This window comes from Eublepharis macularius, chromosome 10, assembly GCF_028583425.1.
Source record: "Eublepharis macularius isolate TG4126 chromosome 10, MPM_Emac_v1.0, whole genome shotgun sequence".
NCBI lineage: Eukaryota > Metazoa > Chordata > Lepidosauria > Squamata > Eublepharidae > Eublepharis > Eublepharis macularius.
Window position 1 is genome coordinate 56,988,099 of NC_072799.1, and position 23,927 is coordinate 57,012,025.

Genomic DNA, 23,927 nt, shown 5'->3' on the forward strand with positions numbered 1-23,927 from the left:
CTGACCTTAAGGCGAGGCTGGCTGGCATTTGCAGGTGTAGTGATGACCGGCAAGGGTATGCCTCTAGGTTGGAGGCATCAAGAAGAGGGTCAAGGCAGCTGGTGCATGCCACTTTGCCTAGGCGTGCCTTAAAAGCCTCTGGGAAAGGTAGCTGGGGGTGATTGGAACTGGAGTGTAAGCCACTGGGCAGGGCAGTGAGGGAACTGGTCCTGCCTTTGTATTCAATAAACAAAGTGTTTCTGACAAACTTTTGTGGTCTGTTTGTTGGAAGGGGTGGGATGGACAGGAAGCCTTTCCCCAGCTTATTACTGATGCCGACCCTGCTAGCACCCAGGGGCCTTTCAGTGCCAGTGATGATGACCCAAGCACCAGGCACAACAGTGATATTTTCTGGAAAATTTCCAGTATCTTAAATAAAGAATAATAGAAATGATTGTATTACAGTGAGTATGGTCATTCGACTTATATTTAGTAAACAAATTAAAGTATTTCCTTTCTACGTTTCTGATCACAGCTTATTCTTTTTTTTCTATAGTCACTGTTAAGCAGACATTTCTACATTGTAAATACATTGAAAAAAAGACAGAGACAGGTAAGGAGAACAGAAGACATAAAACTCAAAAGACTGTCCCGTGTTGCATACTGGCATTAAAGGTGCACAGCTTGCTGTTCTAATCTAGAACACTTGCTGTATGTGTTACTACTTTAAAACCTTTCTACTGATATGGATAAAGAAAAGTTTTAATTGTTAACATTTTTACAGGTGTTCTTCTGTGTAGTAAAAAAAAAGTTTAATCTGCGTTAAGGACCCTGAGTTTTGAATCAGAGCTGTACAGTTTGAAATACAATCTGTGCTTGCATATACATAATAAGGCAATCTGGGAAAAGCTGAAATGAAAGATCAGTAATAAAGGAGTCGCAAAAATCATATGAAGTTGAAATATCAAGTCTGCTACATAAGGTCCTTTTGACTGGCGAGGCCCGGGATTCAACCTGGGACAACGTATATTGTGGTGTAGTAGTTAGAATGTCAGACTAGGATCTGAGAGACCCAGGATCAAATCCTCACTCTGCCATGGAAACTGATCTTTGGCCAGTCACATACTTGCAGCTTAACCTACCTGACAGAGTTGTTGTGGGGATAAAAACAATGGAATGGGAAACCATGTAAGCCCAATGTGGGGCATGCATGAAAGAAATATTTTCAAAATATGAACTTTACCACTAAGCTGTCACTTCCCAAGGAAGGGACACACAATTGAGAGTAAACAGCTTAGACAAGTAAATCTATGATAATTAGAGATGGACACGAACAGAAAAAAAACACGAACATGATGTTTGTTGTTCGTTGCCATCCACGAACATGGCCCTGTTCACGAACATGTTCGTGGTTGGCTGTTCGTGGGGACCAGCAGGCGCTCCTCCAGCCATCTTCCAAGTCAAGATCCCTACTGCACCACTCCCAGAAACCTGACCTGAGCAGGTACCAGGAAAGGTACCAATAATAAATAATAGCTTGGTCCAGAGCCTGGCAGCAGCCCTGGAACTTGAAGGGGTAGATCCCTATCCCACCACACACAAAGAAAATTCAAGCTCCAATGCACTCTATCAAAATGCCAACAGCAGCTATCTCTCCCTCTCCAAAGCCAGAGATGGGAGCCCCCTTCCACCCTGGTCTTTGTTCCCTTGTAACAAATTTGGAGCTCTACACTTGAAAGGAAGACGTGCCTATCAAACTAAATTGGGCTTAGATTGGGGTTTCCAGGGCAACAGCTGTTCAGACAGAGTTCAGACAATCCCTGCCTAAGTTGCCAAGGGAATTGATTGCAAGAAATTGATGACAAGAATTGATGACAAGAAAATTGAGAGATCTGGACTCAGGGCAGTTCAACACAGACTGGGAGAAGCTGAAACAGTACTTGGAGAAGAAATGGGAGGTGGGAGGAAAACTGTGGCAGTTTGAGAACTACTGAAGTATTGAAGTAGAGGGGGGAGACTTTACCGGGGGGAGAAGAGATAAATGTGACAGACTGTCTGGCTTGACGAACAGCAAGATGGACAGCGATGAACGAGGCTTGCAATGACCACCTGTTCATTTAGAATGGGGCCTCACAAACAGCTTGTTCACGAACAGCAGATTGCTCTGTTTGTAGCTTTTTTTTTTGTTCATATTGCTGTTCGTGCCCATCTCTAATGATAATTTAGGAAAGGATCTGCAAGGGATGCAGGTGTGGCAAGAAGGAGGCAAGGAAGTTTAGTTTATTGCTACTGAAAGCTTATATTTAATCACTTAGAACATTGTTTGGATCTTAGAAATCTTTTCAAAGATAAAAATGCCAGCAGTAGGGTATGCTTTGAACAGGAATAAATGATTCACTGGCTAGGTTTGAGCAAGTTGCTATCAGTCTGGGTTCCTATAAAATAATTACCGGCACAGTAAACAAGATAACACTTGTAAATCATTTTGTATGTTAAAGAAACTATGGTAATGCTTAAGTAGAATTATGTACCAGAACAAAAACCAATTAAAAGGACAAACAGTGTTCAAAATCAGTGTGGTGATAGGATAGATAATTCATGGATCTGTTTAAAATTTAAGACCCACATATTTCACGAGATACTCTACAGTGCAACCCTAAACAGATTTGTACCCTTCTAAGCCCATTGACTTTAAGAAGGTTGTAACTCTGGTCAGAGTTGCAGTGAACTGTTGAAGATGGGAAGAAAAAATTAAAAAGAAGGAATGTATTATAGACCAATCCTTTGCCTTGTGAAAGATATTTTTGGTTACCCAGAAAAATTCTGGAACCTGAGACAGAACTGGAATGGATACTCTTTGAAGTGCAAAAAGAAAAAGTAAAAAAAGGGAGGTATAAGAACAAGAGTACATATATCTGGCTCTCTGTGTGTTTGATCCTTATGCTAAGTAGTCTGTTGCCCAAGGAGGTACTGTTGGCAAATCTGACAATGAATGCTTCTGGAAACACCTTTTCCTGGCAGATAATGTACATTTTCCATTCTTCTCTCTGTACAGACAATTACATGACATTGTGGTAATGCAATCCATTGGTTTGCTGGTGAATAATTTGCTATTTCTACTAGCACAATACATGTTTTATATTTATCTTAAGCACTTACAGGAGGCTTAGAGTGGTTAAAAAAGGAATAAAGGCAAGATAAAAAGCACAAAAAGTATAGGTGGTAATAGCTAACAGTTTGATAAATTTGTGCCTATCACACGACTGGCACTACAGCAATCCCATAGTCAGACAGCACTTTAAATTCAGAGATTGAGCAATCCAAGAACAGCTTCAACAGGAAGCTCTCTAAAACAACCAGATTTTTCAAGCTTTTCAAAGTGGGAATGGTTCTGATGGTATACATCATGGAGGCACTGAAGTTTATTGGACTTCTGGTAATAGAGGCATGGTTTAAAAAAGCAATTGTTAGGAAGACCTAAGGGCACATAGGTTTATACCAGGAGTAGTGGTCCTTATGTGGGCTCCACCCCACGTCATGAAGGGATTCAAAGGTAATAATCAACACAGTGAATTGAACCTAGAAGCAAGTTGATAGCTATTGGAGTTTTATTAATGGTATAATGTGATCATGACCCAGTAAGCCAGTTACTTTTTAAGGGCAGTCTCACAACATAGAGTGCATTACACTGATCCAACCTAGAAATTAGATATGTGTAGGCCTTAGGGTAAAAGGTAAAGATAGTCCCTTGTGCAAGCACCGAGTCATTACTGACTCATGGGGGGGGGACATCACATCATGACATTTTCTTGGCAGACTTTTTGTTATGGGGTGGTTTGTCATTGCCTTTCCCAGTCATTTACACTTTACCCCCAGGAAACTCATTGCTCATGACCTGAGTTTGATCCTGGTGGAAGCTGGGTTCAGGTAGCCGGCTCAAGGATGACTCAGCCTTCCATCCTTCCGAGTTCAGTAAAATTAACGACCACAATTGTTGATTGTTGACTATGGACATTGCAGTGGTCCTTGGAAGTCTTCTTCAAGGGGTGCTTGGTGACTGCTCCAGTAATTGCCATATATTATCTACTCTAGCCCTCCTTCTAATTCCCAAGCCTTCTCATAACTAAGCAAAGCTATTATACAACAGAGATGAACCTGCCAGTGTTGGATTGAAATTTATAATCTCAATTTTGTTTTTAAGTTGCTTGTCCTCCATCTGATACAAAATGGAATACTGACTTCCATTCATTTTTGAGAATGTCTGACTAGCAAGAAAGGAGTGACAATTTTTTAGTGTTTCAAGATTACATAGTTCATGCTGATAAGAAAGTTTGACACCCCCCCCCCCCCAATCTGTGTGCCTTTTGCTTTATCATCATCAGTTTAATTTTGGTTGTGTGCATGTGTGTTATAAATGACAATCAATCTAGATGTCTTGTGTTTACAGTTTTTCAGTGCAGAGGCTTCTGTTAATGAACGTGATCATTTACACAGTGTCACTGTAGTATTGGCATGCTAAATAATTTAGGAGGCTGTGGCAGGTAGATAGCTGTGTACTGTCTCTGTTTCTATGGTAATACATTTGCTTAATGCAAATATTAGTCATTCTGACTATGTGGATCTCTAGGCTCAGGAAATTTATTGGTGAGGATGGGGACTCAGCCTGGAGCGATTCATTTTCAGTGCTGGTGTAATGACAAGTCTGGATGTGGTGAACTGGATTTGCTTGATACTCTCAAGACAGGTAGAAGCTGCCTGGCCTGCATGCAGAGTAGCTTTTGTTCTTTGGTCAAGTATTGGTAGGTGTTGGGTGGGGTCAAGAGAGGTGACAGAGGTTGAGAGACCTGAATATGGTGAAACTTTTATTTTTGGCAACTTGTGTTTAAGCCCTTTATATCCTGTACCTGGCTCGGTATGGCGTTCAGGATTTCCCCCTCAGCCTTCCCGTTGTATAAGCAAGCTTGGAAATAATCTGGTTTCCTTAGCATAGTTGATGATGGAATAAAAGGCTTGCCAACTGTAGTCTTGGAGATTCCTGGAAATTTAGGGCAGTACCCAAGGAGAGAGGAAACTCAGCAGGTATGTAATGCGGTAAAATTTACCCTTTGAAGCTGCTGTTTCCTCCAGTGAGAATTGATTTTTGTAGTTTGAAGACTAGTTGTGATTCTGCCAGAGCTCCAGGCACAACCTGTAGGCTGGCAACCTTGTTTTCTTGGGTCAGTTTTTGTTTGTTCTGGTTATTGTCACTTTAGCACTCTTTTCTCCAGACTTGATTCTGTGAACAGCTTTTTTAAGCTTACCCACCTTACGGGTAGCTGACTTTACCCCTGAATCAGGTTTCTACACCTCCTCATCCTTGGTCTGAAGTAGAGATGGGCACGGACCGCATAACGGACCTAATTTCGTCATGAACTTACCCAGTTCGTGCTTCGTGAACACGCGGGCCGTGGGCTTGTGTTTTTCTCACGAAAGCGCCGAACATTGGGGCTTTCTGTCCGTGTGTCCGTTGGCCCAGGATTCCCGCTCAAACAATTTCCTCGGCAGCAGTGTGGAGCCACCTTCCCCGTTTGGAACACACCAATCTTAGCCCAGGAAACCTTGATTGGCAGCTCTGTCAGCCAATCAAGAGATTGTCAGAGATCACAGCCTTTCTGCATAAAAGACAAAGCGCGTGAAGAGCCGCTCCATTTTGCTGGTGCGGGGACGCGAGTTAGCTTAGCAACTGCTTGCTGTGGGGAAGGGGTTTTTTTTTGTGAGAGCGCGGCGTGTGCCTTGGGGCTTGGGGCTTCTGCTGCAAGAGAGCTTTCTCTTTTCTCCATTCCTGTTTAATTTTTTTCTCCTCGTTTCTATTCTAGAGCACTTTAAAAAAAATCCTTTTACTGCACTATTGGGTTACTCTGATTTCTTTCTGCGTTTTGAGTCCTTGGGTTCTTCTCGGACTTAATCCCCCCTCCCCCCCCAAATCTCTTCCTTTTTTCTGGGTTGCCGGTGGGTTCTATTGTGCTGTGACGCCACCCCACTCACAGACACACAGTGGGTGCAAGGCAGCTTGAGTTCTTGCCTTCATTCCCCCACTTTTTTTTGGGCTGCTGATGAGATGCAAGGGGAGGAAGACTGCTATTAGGCTCTGTGAAACACCTACTCTCTGGTGATGACCGGCAGCACGTTTTGGGGGGCTCTCTCTGCTTCACTTCTTTCAAAGCCTTTTTAGTGGGTGACTTGGGGGGACATTTCCAGCTTGGCTTTTGAGGTGCAGGGGGAGACTGCTATTGGCCTCTGTGAAACACCTACTCTCTGGTGACCGGCAGCTCGCTTTGGGGGGGGCTCTCTGCTTCACTCCTTTCAAAGCCTTTCACTCCCTAAATAGTGGGTGACTTGGGGGGATATTTCCAGCTCACTTTGGAGGGGCTCTCTGCTTCACTTCTTTCAAAGCCTTTCACTCCCTAAATAGTGGGTGACTTGGGGGGATATTTCCAGCTCACTTTGGGGGGGCTCTCTGCTTCACTCCTTTCAAAGCCTTTCACTCCCTAAATAGTGGGTGACTTGGGGGGATATTTCCAGCCTGGGTTTTGAGGTGCAGGGGGAGGACTGCTGCTGGCCTCTGTGAAACACCTACTCTCTGGTGAACGGCAGCTCGCTTTGGGGGGGCTCTCTTCTTCACTCCTTTCAAAGCCTTTCACTCCCTAAATAGTGGGTGACTTGGGGGATATTTCCAGCTCACTTTGGGGGGGCTCTCTGCTTCACTCCTTTCAAAGCCTTTCACTCCCTAAATAGTGGGTGACTTGGGGGGATATTTCCAGCCCGGCTTTTGAGGTGCAGGGGGAGGACTGCTACTGGCCTCTTTGAAACACCCACCCTAGGACCTCTGGAAGCACATTTGGGGGGCTCTCTCTGATTCACTTCTTTCAAAGCCTTTTCACTCCCTAAATAGTGGGTGACTTGGGGGGATATTTCCAGCCTGGCTTTTGAGGTGCAGGGGGAGGACTGCTGCTGGCCTCTGTGAAACACCCACCCTAGGACCACTGGCAGCACATTTGGGGGGGCTCTCTCTGCTTCACTTCTTTCAAAGCCTTTTTCACTCCCTAAATAGTGGGTGACTTGGTGGGATATTTCCAGCCTGGCTTTTGAGGTGCAGGGGGAAGACTGCTGCTGGCCTCTGTGAAACACCCACCCTAGGACCACTGGCAGCACGTTTGGGGGGGGGCTCTCTCCGCCTCACTCCTTTCAAAGCCTTTCACACTCCCTAAATAGTGGGTGACTTGGGGGGGGGCAATTCCAGCTTGGCTTATGAGGTGCAGGGGGAAGACTGCTGCTTGCCTCTGTGAAACATCCACCCTAGGACCACTGGCAGCACGTTTCGGGGGGCTCTCTGTCTGCTTCACTCCTTTCAAAGCTGTTTTCACATCCTAAATAGCGGGTGACTTGGGGGGGCATTTCCAGCCACGTCCTGTCCCTGTTATCCTCCTCCTGATGACACGTCCTGTCCCTGGTATCCTCCTCATGATGGCAAGCCCTGTCCCTGGCATCCTCCTCCTGATGACACGTCCTGTCCTTGGTATCCTTCTGATGACATGTCCTGTCCCAGGTATCCTCCTGATGACAAGCCCTGTCCCTGGCGTCCTCCTCCTGATGACAAGTTCTATCCCTGGTATCCTCCTCCTGATGACACATCCTGTCCCTGGTGTCCTCCTTATGACGACAAGTTCTATCCCCTGGTATCCTCCTCCTGACGACAAGCCCTGTCCCTGGTATCCTCCTCCTGACGACAAGCCCTGTCCCTGGTTTCCTCCTCCTGACGACACGCCCTGTCCCTGGTATCCTCCTCGTGATGACAAGCCCTGTCCCTGGCACCTTCTAAGTACCTCCTCTTATTCTTTATAAACTCTACTACTTCCATTAGAATTTGTATACTTACAAAACAGTCTAAGGCACATGGTGAGCTTCCTTGATTGACTGCATCATGTTTGGTGAAGTGGGTTTCGTCAGCAACCGACGGTCCTGCTCCTGCGAGCGCAAGGGCCCCTCTGAGGGTCAATCCCCAAAAGTCCGGTGACAAGGACAGTGGCCCAGGTCAGCTTGCTTGATAGCAAGCAAGCTGACACACCACGTCACTGAGGTGGGACTCATCCCCTGCCCAAAAAGGCTCCCTCTGAACAGGGTAGCATGAGCTTCCTTCCCTCAAGGTGTGGGAGACATCCTTTCCCTCCCTCCCGTGCCTTCCATTCCAGCAAGCGGCCTTTGAATTGCTGCATGATCTCCTGTTGCGGAGTTGGCTTTCACTCAAGTCCATCCATTCATTGCCCATCATGGAGAGTTGGTCTCCCCGCCCCTGGGGAGGGCATCTCTTGTTGATGCAGCCCCATCAACAGGTGGGTTTTGTGGGCAGCCACCTCTGCTGGACAGGAGCACAAGTCTTTCTCCTTCCCCCAAGGGCGGGTAAGGGTCAGTGAGAATAGGGGAGGGGAAGTTGTTGTTTGTCTCTTTGGAAAAGTGATAATCGAAAAGCCTTACATGAGAACGTTTGGTGGGAAAAGTCGACTGAAGTGAAAATGTGTGGGGAAAACAAGGCCTTTTCTGACCCGAACCGGTTTGCGAACCGGTTTGCGAACCGGGCCTGGTCTGTTAAAAGTTCGTGGACCGTGGTCCGTGGAAGCCCACAAACCCCGAACCGGCGGTCTGTAGGGAAATGCCGGTCCGTGCCCATCTCTAGTCTGAAGTAATCCAAAAGTGGACCCAAGAACTATTGATAAGCTCTGCATATAATGGCAAACCCTGAATTGAGTATTAAGCTTAACAGGTGATCTAGGATTAGTCATTGTCTTGCATAATAAAGGAGGAGGGAGACATGTACGGCCACATATCCCTCCTTGAGAACACTGGAGTAAACGTAGAATAACAGCACAATAAATAAATAAATAAATCCAGGCATGTTATATTGGAAAAAGAACAGGACCACAATGACCTGGTGGTAAGGTATAGTACGTATCTGATTATATTCTGTATAATTTATGTCTCTAGTATGGGATACACACTGACTTTTTTCTTGTGCTTTCTTGGCGCATATTTTAAGAAAAAATTTTCCCCATCATAATTGCACTATTTACTCTCAAAGGCACATAATTTCAAAGCAATCATTGCACAAATAGATGTGATTCTAATATACTGTTCTCTTGATATAGTTTAATATTATCCTTGGGAATTAAACTTTTCAAGCATTATAAATTGTGCTTATAATAAAGGTTACTGTGATTGAATTTAACATTAACACGAAGATGTTTGCATTCTATGCTTAACATTAAGAGGAGGTATGCACACAGATTTAACCAGCATAATGAATTGTAAGTTTGACTCATTAGTTCTTAACAGAGTCACGCATTCCAGATAATGGCCTTGTCATCTGTTGCTACTGCCTACCAATAACGTAAGCAAAATATTGCTCTAACACAAGTCATTATTTACAGCAAGCCTTGTCTAGTCTTCTGGGCCAGTTAATGTTGGAATTATGTTCCAATATTTATAGATAGTTTACATTTAGGAATTGTAAAAGATGACATCAGTAAAAATGCAAACCCTGTAATTGCAACGGACATTAATTTCGATTAGAACGATGTGTGTTGTGTCTTCAGTTAATAATAATAATAATAATAATAATAATAATAATAATAATGTATATACTGCCCTTCAGGACAACTTAACGCCTACTCAGAGCAGTTTAGGAAGTATGTTATTATCCCCACAACAATCACCCTGTGAGGTGGGTGGGGCTGAGAGAGCTCTGGAAGAGCTGTGACTGACCCAAGGTCACCCAGCTGGCTTCAAGTGGAGGAGTGGAGAATCAAACCCGGTTCTCCAGATTAGAGTCCCATGCTCTTAACCACTACTCCAAATTGCACCAGTATTTATAAAAAAAAAATACCTTTGCATCTTATGGAGTGTTGAGCTTTTATACATTTCACTATCGGAAGAAGTACAAAAAAAAAAATTCAAGCTACTTGTAGGTTGTTCTGTATCTGCAAACTAGAAAAGCAGCTGCTGTTACTATGGTTGTTGTGTTCAAGGCACCCAAAATTAGAGATGTTGGTAATACGGGTTCCCACATAAAAATATTTAATCTAGTATGTGTAGTGGCCCCTATGAATCTCAGAGGTGTGAATATTATGATAAATATTTTTCTGTGCTTGTTTTTCTACTATACAATGCAGCCACTGTGGTGCAAGATGGCAGCATCTTACTCCTGCCTGGGCAGATGTGCTGTCTTTCTCCAATGCAACATTTTGTACAGATGGTAAATCAAAACAACAGGCTTTTATGGTTTGCAGCAGAGGGAAAATAGAGCACTCAGTCAACATGTTTATAGTTCCTCACATCAGTTATCAGTTAGAAAATGTGATGCAGTTTTCCTGAGTTGTTGATTACTGAGTTTTTACTCACAAAGTAATTGTGAGCAACTAATAGCAGGATAAGATAACTCTGGGGTAGACTTAGAAGGTGGGGGGGGGGGAGTTTCCTCTGAAATGATTGCTTTCAGCAGGCTAAAACCCCCTTCATTATTCCATGTGATTGAGTGTATGTGGCATGTGGCTGGAAGGAACATAGAATCCCACTATACGATGAAATTTATTTTCAAGGAAATCTTGGGAGGGGAAAGAATGAATACTTGCATATGTGAAACATAGCTGAGGGAAATAGATTGTAGGTATTTGTATTGTTCCAAAGAAAATTTGTCCAATTTTTTTTTTAAAAAAATGAATTTGTATAACAGCTTTTATCAGGACTGACAAAATATCACAAAATAGGGAGAAAAATATCTCTTTACGCTTTGCGTTTCTGCCCGCAGCCAATATATTTTTGCATTATTTTTGCTTTTTTCTTACACAACTCACTTTTGTATTTAACGCTTTGGCCATCAATCATTGGGGCAGCCCTGACCCAACCTGAAGTGATTCACGCCAAATTGAGAGCAGATTGGCCAGAACATGAAGGGATTCGGTTTTTCAGTGCACAGATGCATATATATATAAAGCTGGTATTAGAGGAGGCAGAGGATGGTAGAAAAGTAGTCTGTTGGGACAGGGAAGAGCCAGCAAATTCTTGTCCCCCTGTCCGGCAGACTGCCTAATGGAAGCAGGAGCACAACGATAGGAAAATCTCAAGAGACCTGGAGGTAGTCATCCTAGCATCTGTGCTGAGGCAGATGTGACACAACAGGTTCTGTCCTCAGATCCCTTAAAGGGGCAGAGCAAAAAAGATATGAACATCCAGTGACGTGATAAGCACGCGTCGCGTGTTGGTGAGCGGAGTTTGGAACTCAGGGTTGGAACTGTGCCCTTGGAAGCCAGCCAGTGCCCCTACAGTGACATTTGTTGGCATGGAAACTGTAATGATAGCTGGCTTTCCTTTCTTCGCTGGACACCTGGCTCTCTTTTCCGCATTGGATAAAAAGAACTTATGTCATAGGCTAATTTTTCTTAATTTGTGATTCTGGAATCAAAATTTTCTGGAGTAAATACTCAAGATTTCTTTCAGTATTTAGCACGTGGCATCCTCCTTGAAACTGTTCTACCTCAGCACTGGAGAATTAGAAAAAAGAGTTGTCTGAGAATAGCAACATCTATGGCATAGATGGATTAAATTCTCCTCAACAATCGTGGCTTAATAGTGGCTTTCTTTAAAAGTGGTATATTTCCTTCTGGTACTTCCTGTAAAGAAAAGATGAATGTTTCAGGAAATCTCCCTGTCAATGGGTAGCTCCTTTATGAGTGAAGTACGGGATGAATCCAATTCCTTTCTTTAAAGTTTATGTCATGCTACACTGACATCTTTAAACTTAATACTATGTAGTATAGTATAACACAGAACTGTCCTGGTGTGTTACTGTTATAGCAACATTTTAAGAAGTTATTTCCTCACGCACCTCTTTTCCCCCTAGCCTGTTGCTGCACACAATTGTGTTTATCATTATGGCACACTGATAGCTTGGGTTGTAGAAAAAAACCCCTAAATGTCTACTCATTGTGTTGGGAAAACAGACTAGCCAGACCACTTTATTGATACAAACAGCTGTTTGAAGATACCATATGAACAACTGGACAAGTCCCAAAGGCTTAAGATCACTGATTTAAAAAACAGAAAACAGTTCTATAGTAATGTTAGGTTGTTTAGACTTCATAAGACATCTTCCACATATGGGATTTGCCCAGTCCCTTAAACCATGCAAAGAACAACGTGAGCGTCTACCATATGTGTACCTTCTGACCATTCAAACTGTGGACATTTCCACATAAGTAAGTGGCAGAATTAGCGAGACGGCCTCAAAGTGAGACCTTTAGAATGCCCGCAGCTCTTTCCTTTATTCCCCCTCCCATTGATTTAGATACAGCAGCTTCTGTATCAGACTGTGAGAGACAAAACTGATTTTAATCCAGTGGTCTTGGACCTTTAGTGATACACATTTATCCAAAGATTTAAATTCTAGTCCATACAAGGCATGGGATCCTTTAACTTCTACACCTGCAAGAATAGACAGCCAAATGATTTCCTGTTTACGAAGCTTCCTACCTAGTTACTACAGGTCTCCAGGCAATTTGACTGTAAAGTACTGCAATTATTTCCTCTACTTTCAATTTATAAATGGCAGTCAGACTTCTTAAATTGTTTGCATCCCTCAGGATGAGGGGAAAGTGTTGCTAGTGGAGACAGAGTTCTAGTTTTGAATGCACTTTTCTATTTCATGCTGTCCGTCCTTCAGTATCTTCTGTTATATAGGGAATCTGCATACTACTACAACAAATTGAAAGCATATATAATAATGATGCTTATATAAATATATAAGAGGGGTTTACCTGTATCATACAATGGACAATATCTTGTGGCTTAGTTTCATTACATGAGCAAATTCTCAAGTGTAGTTAGTCACCATGATGAACAGATTGGTGACTGCAGATCAGTGGCTGTTACCTGGCTGCACGGTACAAGATTTTTCCTGACGTTTACCATAGCAGCGGTTCCTGTGGCACAAGCTGTAAGGTGCTGGGGCCTGATGGATAAAATGCCAAGTTTGAATTTCGCTCCATGCCTGAAATGTGTCCAAACTAGGGAACTAGTTTTGGCACTGTCACTCCCCTCTTCTCTCATTCATGTACAGTCTCTGTTGTTTGGAAGGCCTGGAGTGTTCTGTATAATATATTGTTTGACATCGTCTCTTGAACATGACAGAAAACTGTTGTGAGGAAGCAATCCAGGCGTAGTTTAGGGGAGAGATTGTTGCAAGCATAGTGAAATTCTAGAAGGGGTAGCTTTTGCCAGTTTCATATGGCAACTTCCAATATCTCCTTTAATAGTTTTGATGCATGAGTGTGTTTGTTTCCCACTACAGCACTGTATTTGCAACTTCCTTTTATAACAGAACAAAACCACAAATAGCTTACACCTGCAATTGCTTGTTTCATCCTCCTAGGGGCTGCTATTTACTTACAAGATCTGTGTGACTCATGACTTAGTCTTGAATGTGTTTGTCTGGGAAGGTATTTCAAGGATGATTCCCCCTCCCCGCTTCATTTCTATCATTCATTGTAAAGTAGATGTTGTGGATTGTACTTGTTCATGCCCTCCCCCCCCACCTCAGCAAACGTCTTTTGTTGGGCTGCCATTAACAATTCAATCAGCAATATATTTATTCTGGATTGCTGAGCAGAAATCCCGATGGCTGCATTCAGATTTCAAACTTAACCCCAGTTACTCAAAATGTGCACTCAAGTCAGCTTGTGGCTGGGACTGCAGGTGTCTATTGCTGTGCCCCACCTCCTAGAGTGTAGTGAAAAAATCCCAGTTAGAAAATAATTCCATCTCTCCATCATGTACAAATTCATGTGTGCAGGTAAAGTGGAGTTGGTGTGAAAAGCCTGCTAGTGCAGGGCAAACAAACTCTGGTTAACCTTGTGTCTACAGACATATATCACAAGTAGATGAGTTTCCTTCATCATGTTCTGCATGAGTAAGAAAAAGGAAGGTGTGCATGTGGCCCTGAAAACAAACTGGATGCTTAGCTAAATTTGCCATCTGAATATAGCCCATGCATTCCAATTCATTGGAAAGTCTGTCCCATAGCTTTAATGAATGGCTGTCTAGTACAGATGAACAAAGCCATTGCTCTGTGCTGTGAAGATAACCTTTACACTGCTATAGTCACCTGTATTTTGCCATTTTGGGGTCATTCTGTGAACCTTTTGAGGCTTTTATTAATTGGCATGCTGTTCAGTTGCTACAATATTTTATTGCTAGTGTTTGATTTACGCATAAGAAATAGCCACTCTCAGACTGAAACATTCAAAATTCATGAGTCACATTCTAAAAGAAATCTGTTTCCAAAGCTGATATACATTTTCCCACTTTACTTTGTTTTTTGCTCTGGGTCACCAAGGGGGAATCTCTCAACAAGTCTTATTCAATATAAGGATAATTGCATGCTTAGCGATTCTAGTCTTAAATAATCCTTAAAGGTACAGTAATGTTGTGGGGTCCTTCCTGGAGACAGTCTGGGAGGCACACGTGCACACACAAGCGCGCACACTTTTGCCAAGCAGGTCAGGTTGGTGTATGTAGCTTTCTCTTCCTCCATTTTATCTTCTCAGCAGCTCTGTGTAGTGTAAATTAGTGGATTACGGCCACTATGGTAGAGCACTCCAGTTCAGTCTTAGTTCAGCTAACTACACATTACTGGTCCCAAAGATGTGCTGCTCTACACAGGCATTCTTTCCTACTGGTTCAAGGTGCTAGTGATAGGCTCCATCCCCCCCCCCCCAAAAAATGCCTTGGCCAGTTCTGGTCCCGGAGAGGCCTGGACTGACCCACTTCCTCTCCACTATACAACTTTTATCCTTTAATGCCTGTGTAACTCCTCCCTGGCTCCTGATTTTTTCATTCTTTTGGAAATTCCCTCCTGCTTTACTCTTTTTTACTGTCTGCTGTTACCCTGTGGGCTTCTGGGAAAGGGGAGACTTTTCACTATGGGGTGGCTTAGACAGGGCTCTTCACTGGGCCTTGAAAGTGCAGTTCCCTTAAAATATAAATTAACGTTGGAGCTAGGGTTGCCAGCTCCTTGTTGGGAAATTCCTTGAGATTTGGCAGGTGGAGCCTGGAGAAGGCAGGGGAATATAATGCCATGGAGAGAAGAGGGACCTCAGGGGAGTATAATGCCATGGAGTCCACTCTCCAAGGCAACCATTTTCTCCTGGGGGGCTAGTCTCTGTTGCCTGGAGATCAGTTGCAATTCTGGGAGATCTCCAGCCACCACCTGGATGTTGGCAACCCTAGTTGGAGCTTATGTGGCATTTTCAGAACTGCATCAAACTTTTCTGCTGTCTCCTTATTGTCCTGTTGGGGAAGACGGGGGCATCCATTCCTTCATATTGGAAACTGCTATCTGGGCCCAGTAGGGTCGCCAGCCTCTAGGTGGTGGCCGGAGAACTCCTGGAATTACAGCCGATCTCCAGGTGACAGAGATCAGTTCCTCTGGAGAAAATGGTTGCTTTGGAAGACGGACTCTATGGCATTATACCCTGCTGAGGCCTCTCCCCAAATCCTGCCCTCTCCAGGCTCCACCCCCCAAATCTCCAGGAATTTGCCAGCCTGGACCTAGCCCAGTAGAAGCAGGTAGCCATTGTAGAAAGGGAGAAGAAGGACCAAGACCTTCAAGGACATTCATAAGTTTTTCTTGATTTTATTTTAGGTGATCCATTAGAATGTTTTCCTCAATCAGAAGGTTCTCTAGTAATCTGTGCATTTTAAAGTGTGTCTTAAACCTGCTAATTTAACAAGTAACCCACAAGTAGGGTCTATGAAACTGTATACATACTACATGTTGAAGGAAGGAGAGGCACTGGGCAGCTGCTTCTGCAGAGGAGTCTCCAGACTTGCAAGAGCTCATAGTCATAGGTCTGCCTTGTTTATATTTCAGGACAGTTGGCATAAGAACAACACTTCAGAAGCACTTCTGTTTTTACAGCGAATGTATTTATGTGCTTGGACATCTCAGAATTGCTTGCTTGTTTAAGCTGCTGTGATTTTTAAAATTTTGTAGTCATCACACATTGGGGACTATGCATGTGCGCAGGCCTCTTCCGACTTAAAAGCTACTTTAAAGCTCCGTTGGGGGAGCGGTTGCTCCTCCTAAGCCACATAGCAGCAACTGCTTTTCTTGCCTAAACAGTCATGTGACCCACCGGAGGAGCGATCCCCTCCCTTAGTTCTCTCTGAGCCGCTGCAAGGAGAGGAGCTTAGCTCTTGTCCTCCATACTTTCTCCTCAGCGTTTAATAGTTTTTCTGACTTCAGACTTGGCAATGCATACTAGTCTCAAGTATCTGTAGGGCTGCAATTTGGTCTTTTTCAGATACAGTTGTGAAGCCTGATGCAGCTGATGTAAACACATCTCAGGATGCAGCAGTCCTGCAGTCTCTGTTTAAATGATAAAGTGTAAAGAGTCATTATTACTAGGATGAGGGTATTGCACTTTTACTACTTATACTGTTATACATGTATATAGTTGTATGTAGAAAGGTGTGTGTGTGTGTGTGTGTGTGTGTGTATTTGATAACAACTTTTGAGATTCTTTCATCTGTTAAAGACTTGTTCTCCCCTGTTTTAAGAGGTTTATGTTGTTGTTAATAAAACTGAGTTGGAGAGAATCAGTCTGCCTCCTTATTGTGTATATAGCTTGGTAATCTTCCGGTGTAGGACTGCACAGAAGAACAACAATGAAAACAGGGTTGTACGTATCTGTAACTATGAGTTCTTCTGTGCAGAAGCTCCCCTGCTGTGAACTCTCTGGTGGTAGCCAGTTGTAGCTTGCGGCAGCTCAGGAGAACTGAGGGAGAGGTCCCTCCACCGACAGGTCCCTCCTCTGACAGGACTTATGAATGTCCTTGAAGGTCTTGGTCCTTCTTCTCCCTTTCTACAATACTACCTGCTTCTACTGGGTGAAGTCTAGGCTGGCAAATTCCTGGAGATCTTGGGGGTGGAGCCTGGAGAGGGCAGGATTTAGGAGGAAAAGTGGTTGCTATGTGGCTTAGGAGGAGCGACCCCCTAACAGAACTTTAAAGTAGCTTTTAAGAATTCTCTGGTCAGCAGGCCTGTGTGCATGCACAGTCCCCAATGTATGCCTGCACAGAAGAACAACAATGAACAATAATTACAGGTATGCACAACCCTGTTTTTAAGCTGCTGTAATTTTTTTTTATTTTTCAGCTCGTTTTGAGCTGGGGAATATGATGTGTGCATCAGAGGTGCTTTAGTTCTCTAGAATGTCAGCTATGCATGTTATCCTAGAGCATTTTGTCTTAATTGCTAAACTTGTCAAGCAGCCCAATAATTAAGATAAACTACTTCCAAGATGGCTCACCAAGACTTAGGTGTGGAGCAGGATTCTTAAAATGTAGCATCAAATGGCGAAATAAATTCAGCCCCTACTTTCACTCTATAGAGTTCCCAACTGGTGTGGAGAACAATGTCTCTTTAAAAGAGGCCTGATGTGTGGGGATGAAACTTTTTATGGCCTGGAGGTAAATAACATCACCTGGTAAATAAAATCCTAGGCAGATGGCAACCAAACACTGTTAGCATCCCTGTGACAAACAGTAACAGGAAATACTAACACACAAATAAATATACAACTGTTGTGATAGAAATTTCTCGTAAACATCACACTCTTCTTCTCTGTAAATAATTCCAGAAGAGTAGCCATGTAAAGAGTTTTATGGCTGTAAAAGACCAGAGCTTTTTTTGTGGTGGTACTCATTGTACCAGCACCTTATGGGGAGTCCTGAGTTGGGAATTGGTAGAAATCAGTTCAGTCCAATATAGGAGTAACTAATACTTTTTAAAAACAAAAAAAGCACTGAATATGACTAACAAATATATGGTGGCATGAGGTGATATATTACGTTTTAATATACTCAATCACATATTGCTCAAGGCAAACCCAATCATTTTAGGTTTGGACTTTATTTGCATGAAACCATGCATTGTCTTGAAGTGACTGAGTCCGAAATATCATTGTGCATAATCCCTTTTTTAACTGATGAAGAGCATCTTGTAACTGACATGTTTTCACTGGTCTTCTAATGAAGTAATAAAATGTGCAGCTTTTATGGCCATCCATATAAAATGCTATATCCTTGTGCTTTGCAGAACTGTGCCTCTTGTTGCACGTCTCAAAGATTTTTATTTAGATTTGCTGTTTTGTGGTGGGGTGTTTTGTGCTTTGATGTATCAAAACTGCACATAGAGAGCAATCCAAAACCAAGTTATGCCCTTGCAGTCTGCAGAACGCCATGAAATTGGTGGGCTTAGAAGACTGTAATTCTGCAAAGGATCGCACTGACCATGATTGAAAAGGCTTTAAAATAAATATACAAACATTGAAATGATGATTTGAAACATTCACTTTTAAGCATCCCACTTACCCTGCTCAGCTAGCAGGGCACGAGGAGCCTTTCCTCATTGTAGCAGCTTTCTTTGCAAAAGTCTTTTGCATTGGATGGAGGCATCCCTGTTAGAGGACTCGAGTGGTAGGATGCAACCCATTGTTCAGTGTGGGCTGCCACGTTTATCTGAATAAAATGATACTTGCATTACTTTGGTAACTATTAAGCCCTTTTCCTGTTTTATAATGGCCTTTTATCATTGGTACAAACCTTGATATTTTCCTCCTGAGCTCTTTAAAATACTGCAATTTTACGCAGTTTGTTCTTATTAACAGAAAAGTCAAGTATTTGAATGAATAGCTGCTTATGTCAGAATGTCTTTTTATAAAACTTTCAATCGTACAGAGTCTCATTGTTAGTATTGCTTAGTCACCAAAGGAGAAGTGAAAGGCATTAAAAAAAAGAATGCATTTTTTCTTATACCAAATTTAGCTCTTATATGCATCCATGTTCTTCTGATCAGTAGGTCCCACAAATATCAATAATATGGCCAAAAAGAGGTGGGCTCTCACCTCCTCAGCCCCAAATCTCCACTCATTTCATGTAATTATTTTCACAGAGGGAATAATAATGTTTCCTACAATGTCATCACAGTTTTTGTGAATGTTTTCAGGAGAGCGCAGAATCAAACACTGAGCATTATGATAGAGAAATGGATTAATCTAATAAAAGAACTATAATAGGCGAAGTGGTTTATACTTACTGTAAAAGACTGGACCATGTTTTTATACAGTCATTGTGTCTCCATTACATTATTAAGGAGATATTATTCAAAAAATATATTTTTATTATTAAGGAGTTATTATTTTGTATTCCTGAGAAATCTCATTTGTTGATTTGTCTGTTTCTTTAGCTTTGCAGATCAAAGATGCCTGTCCAGACGTGATACTTGTAATGCAGTGATTTGCTACACTGACCACAAAGGAAATTGGCTATGGCCTAGTACTATTGACCTTTGGAGAGTTTATGATGTCCACAGGTACGAGTGGCAGGAAAAACCATCAGGCTGTGAGCCTGGAAGGAGTTGATCCAGAAACCTGCATGATAGTCTTTAAAACCCATTGGGCACAGGTAAGGGAGAAAAGTTTATCCTGTTGTATTCATTTTTAAAGTTGGTTGTATTGGCAGGGATTCACTTGATTAAAAGAATGGTTTGTGGCTTAGCTGGCCACAGTACAAGCTACTTCTGTGTTGCAGAACATTGCTGATACAGAAGCACGTTCTTTGATGTTTCATGTTTTGGCAAACTGTAAAATCTTGCTACTCTATTATTTAGTACAGCACAGTGTGTTTGTTGCAACTGTGTTTGATAAATGCATTAGGGAGAGAACAGGGAGATCTAGGTTGTACTGCAAGTGAAACAAGAATTTTGAATAAAACTGTCATGTTTTGAATCATTGTAGGATTTAAAAGAAACATGAAAATGTATTTAAAATATTTCTGTCCTATGTTGTCAGTTTAAAATCTCTCAATGCAGTTTATGGCAAAATACAAAACAGTAAAATGAAATGAAACAATTAGTGGCAGTTTCAGGTGGATAGCTGTGTTGGTTTGCAGTAGAAGAGCAAGATTAGGGTCCAGTAGCACCTGATCTTTAAGGTACTACTGAACCCTTATCTTGCTCTTCAATTAGTTGCAGTTTCTTATGAAACTAACAACATTCTAAAAAATGAGAAGCAAAACCACCTTTGGTTAATTCAAAGGATAAAAATGATTTTGCAATGTCCAGAAAGTGAGAACACTTTTTGTTTGGTGGCTAAAGTTGACTTCTGGGGAATTACTATGGAGAGGGAGTTCTTAGTGGGATGCCACAGTAGAAAACACCATGTTTTCTGAGGCCTGCCACCTGATCTCTGAAGGTGGGGCACGTGGATCAGTATCCCCGAGAAAGGTCTTAACTGGTAGATTCTTGAACACTGCTGAGAGATCCAAAAGACTCAACAAGGTCACACTCTCTCTGCTGGTGAAGGTCATCAGATAGAGTGATTTATGGTAGTTACAAAATCAGAACAGAGGCTAGATTGGTTATGTTTTTTCTGGCAATCCTGTAGGCTGACTGCTTAAATCATATCAGCTGAATGGATTTAAGCAGCCTACGTGCCTGCAGCATTACAGTCTAATACAGAGAGGAGAATCTGTTTAGTCCAGTGTTGGCTTTACTGATTGTTCACTGAGGTCTGTAGAGTCTCAGGCAGTGTTTCCCCCCCTACTTGTCACCTGAGATCCTTGAACTGAAGAACTGACAATACGGTCAAAGCATACATCTTACCACTGAATTATTTCTCCTCCTTCCCAGGAGTTGATTATAGAAACATTGTCATTTTTAAAATTCGGCATGTAAACTCATAGATAAGTAATTCATAAACAAACTCCTCTTCTCCATTCACAACTTCTTTGCCATTTAATTGTCTATCCCTGCAGTTTATGCTGTATATATCAAATGTACTTTAATGAAAGTGATTGTACCAATATAGTATTGAACTAAATATGTCAACCTTGAAGACTTGCGTTTAATATAAAATAGTATTAAAGTAGTATTTTGAAACCTGTGTGTCCTGATGATTTAAAAAGTTATTTCACTTTTCCACAGGTTGTGAAAATCTTAGAGAAGCATGACCCCTTGAAAAATATTCAAGCAAAATATGGAGCAATTCCTCCAGATGAAGCCAGCACTGTGCAGAACTACGTAGAGCATATGCTTTTCTTGTTGATTGAAGAACAAGCAAAAGATGCCGCAATGGGACCTATCCTGGAGTTTGTGGTCACGGAGAATATTATGGAAAAACTGTTCCTGTGGAGTCTCAGGAGGGAATTTACTGATGAGATGAAAATTGAGCAACTGAAGATGTACGAGATGCTTGTCACTCAGTCCCACCAGCCCTTGCTACATCACAAACCCATCCTGAAACCTTTGATGATGTTGCTGAGCTCTTGCTCAGGAACTGCAATATCAGCTGTGGAAGCACAGCTGGTGGTACTACTAAACCAGCTGTGCTCAATTCTAGCCAAAGATCCATCCATTCTGGAACTATTTTTCCATACTAGTGAAGACCAAGGGGCTGCAAACTTCCTGATTTTTTCTCTGTTGATTCCTTTCATCCACCGTGAAGGGACCATTGGCCAACAGGCTCGCGATGCACTACTTTTTATAATGTCACTTTCTGCAGAAAACTGTGTAGTTGCTAATCACATAGTAGAAAACACTTACTTTTGTCCGGTAAGTTTCTTCCTCTGCCTTAAGATAAAAACACCTCTACCTGTTCTTGTTTTGACATGATCTTTTCCTCAGTGTTTTTTTAAAAAAAAATTAAGTAGAACTAGTTCATTAGGATGATGTAGAAATTGAATAACTACATTTCTAAGTCATTTAAGAAGCCAGCAAATTGTATTTATAAAAATATGATTTATCAAATTAAGCATCCAAACCAATCCTTGAACAGTACTCTTGTTAAATTATTTATATGTACACACAGAAGATTGAGGTATAAATTGACAAAACTTATGAATAAAATTAATGCTATTTAGTGGGGGTAGAATCATAATATTTAGGTAGGCATCTGGTTTGAATTATATTAACACTTTTTACGGTGCTGTCCTACGCTTTTCTTAATGTGTTGACTCCAGTAGACTTAAAGGCATGCAACTCTGCTTATGATGGTACTGTTCACATTGTAATATGTCAATTGATAAACAGCATTATTTTTAAAGTTAGAATTTTTTGCTATTAACCTGATAACAATATTGAGATTTTGAAAGTCATTTGTGCTTCTATTTAGTTGTCCTCAGGTATGTGGTCCTGAAATATTTTAATAAGAATTGGACTGTGTGTGGGGTTTCCTTTTCCCTATGTTTTCAAACCAGAATATGATGCTTAGAGGACTGAATTTACAATGACTGGCTGCTGGTTTGTCTCTCTGTCTCGCCACCAGTCACAGTGACTAGCATTTATTATTTGTCTTAGGCCCTATGAGATCAGTAATTATATTTCTTTGGCTGATTCCGCACACGTTGGATAATGCACTTCCAATCCTCTTTATAGATGATTTGGAACGGATTTTTTCATGTGCGGAACAAAAAATCCACCTCAAACGATTGATAAAGTGCATTGAAAGTGCATTATCCAACGTGTGCGGAATCAGCCTTTGAGGCAGGTTGCTTCCACACTGGATATAGTGGCAGCTGTGTAAAACTATGATTTCAATTCTACCTGCAGTTGATTGCAGATAGAAATGACTGGGCAGTAAAAAAAATCCAGGTATGGAAGCAGGCATAAACGTCCTGCTTCCTTTTCACCTCCTAAGCCAGATATTTGTGTGTGTATGTTTCAAAGTAGAGCCTTTTCCTCAACATTTTTTAGCTTTACAACATCAGCTCCAGACTCATTCCCATCATATCTCAACCCAAATGCCCTACTGATAATTATGTTTTCTAGGAATGAACACATATTTAGTGTTCTGGGCATGAATTCTACTAGGAATTCTACTAGGAATTCAGAACTTGGCAGAGTTCTTCTCCTGCTCCCGTTTTCAAATTTGTATGAGTCTTTACTTCATGGTTATACACACGGGTCTATATCTCCAAAAATGCATCTTTTTCTCTCTCTAGCATTTAAAATATTTCCATGTGTTCAAGTGAAATAAGTAGGGTTCACACACTGTACACTTTTTTATTAGGGAATGTTTTGTTCTAATGGATGTAGTGGCCACTGGTGTGTAAACAGAATGGGAGCCACCGCTTACAGTGCTTGGGAAACAATTTTCTGTGGTTTTCTTCTGAGTTCTTTTTTAAACGCTTCTGAACTACTGCAATATGTAGCAAATGCAGGGTGTAAGAACAGAGACTCTAGTTGACTTTATTTGAATATGTTTAAGTAGTCATTTGACAAAATTCCCCTCCAAGATAGATACCCTTATTAGATTTGTGCTGTAACTTCCATGATTACATTTGCCAATTAATTTTAAGAAATTCTCTTTACTCTTAAGATTAAAGCCAACTATATTAACCTTGAAGCAGTAGGGGGCTGCGACTGACAAAACACATTCCAAATTAGAATGATTGCCTTGGTGTGTTTAAAGTCATACCAGCTGCGAGGCTAGCTATCCCAATTCTTTAACAGGATGTCAGAGTTCTTTAGCACAATGTCACAGTCCATGTTTAAGAACACAAGAGGTCCCCTACTGGATCACACCAGTGGTCCAGCAACACAGTGGCAAACTAGTTGCCCTGGAGGGCCAACAGACAGGGCAGAGAGGCCAGGGACTCCTATGAGGTTGCCTCCTCATATTGCCAGTCAGAGGCTTTAGTGTCTTTGAACGTGGAGGTTCCATTAACATAGCTGGGAGCAGGAATCGTATCAACTCTTGAGGGTTGTTTGCTTCATAAACACCCAGTTTTGAGAGTTCAGAATTCTGCTTCTCTAATAGTCTGGAATTATACCATAAGGATCTGGTTGGCAGCATTCAATCAGG

At 42.0% G+C, this 23,927-nt stretch overlaps 1 protein-coding gene across 1 annotated transcript in view; it reads left to right on the forward strand.

The window, feature by feature from the left end:
* The window catches only part of FHIP1A (FHF complex subunit HOOK interacting protein 1A), a 109,756-nt gene that overhangs the window by 31,627 nt on the left and 54,202 nt on the right, over positions 1 to 23,927 (forward strand). Inside the window, exons 2-3 of the mRNA XM_054989484.1 lie at positions 19,313 to 19,530; positions 21,050 to 21,676. Of these exons, the coding sequence (XP_054845459.1) occupies positions 19,426 to 19,530; positions 21,050 to 21,676 (732 nt within the window). The 5' untranslated portion in view covers positions 19,313 to 19,425. The remainder of the gene's footprint in view (positions 1 to 19,312; positions 19,531 to 21,049; positions 21,677 to 23,927) is intronic.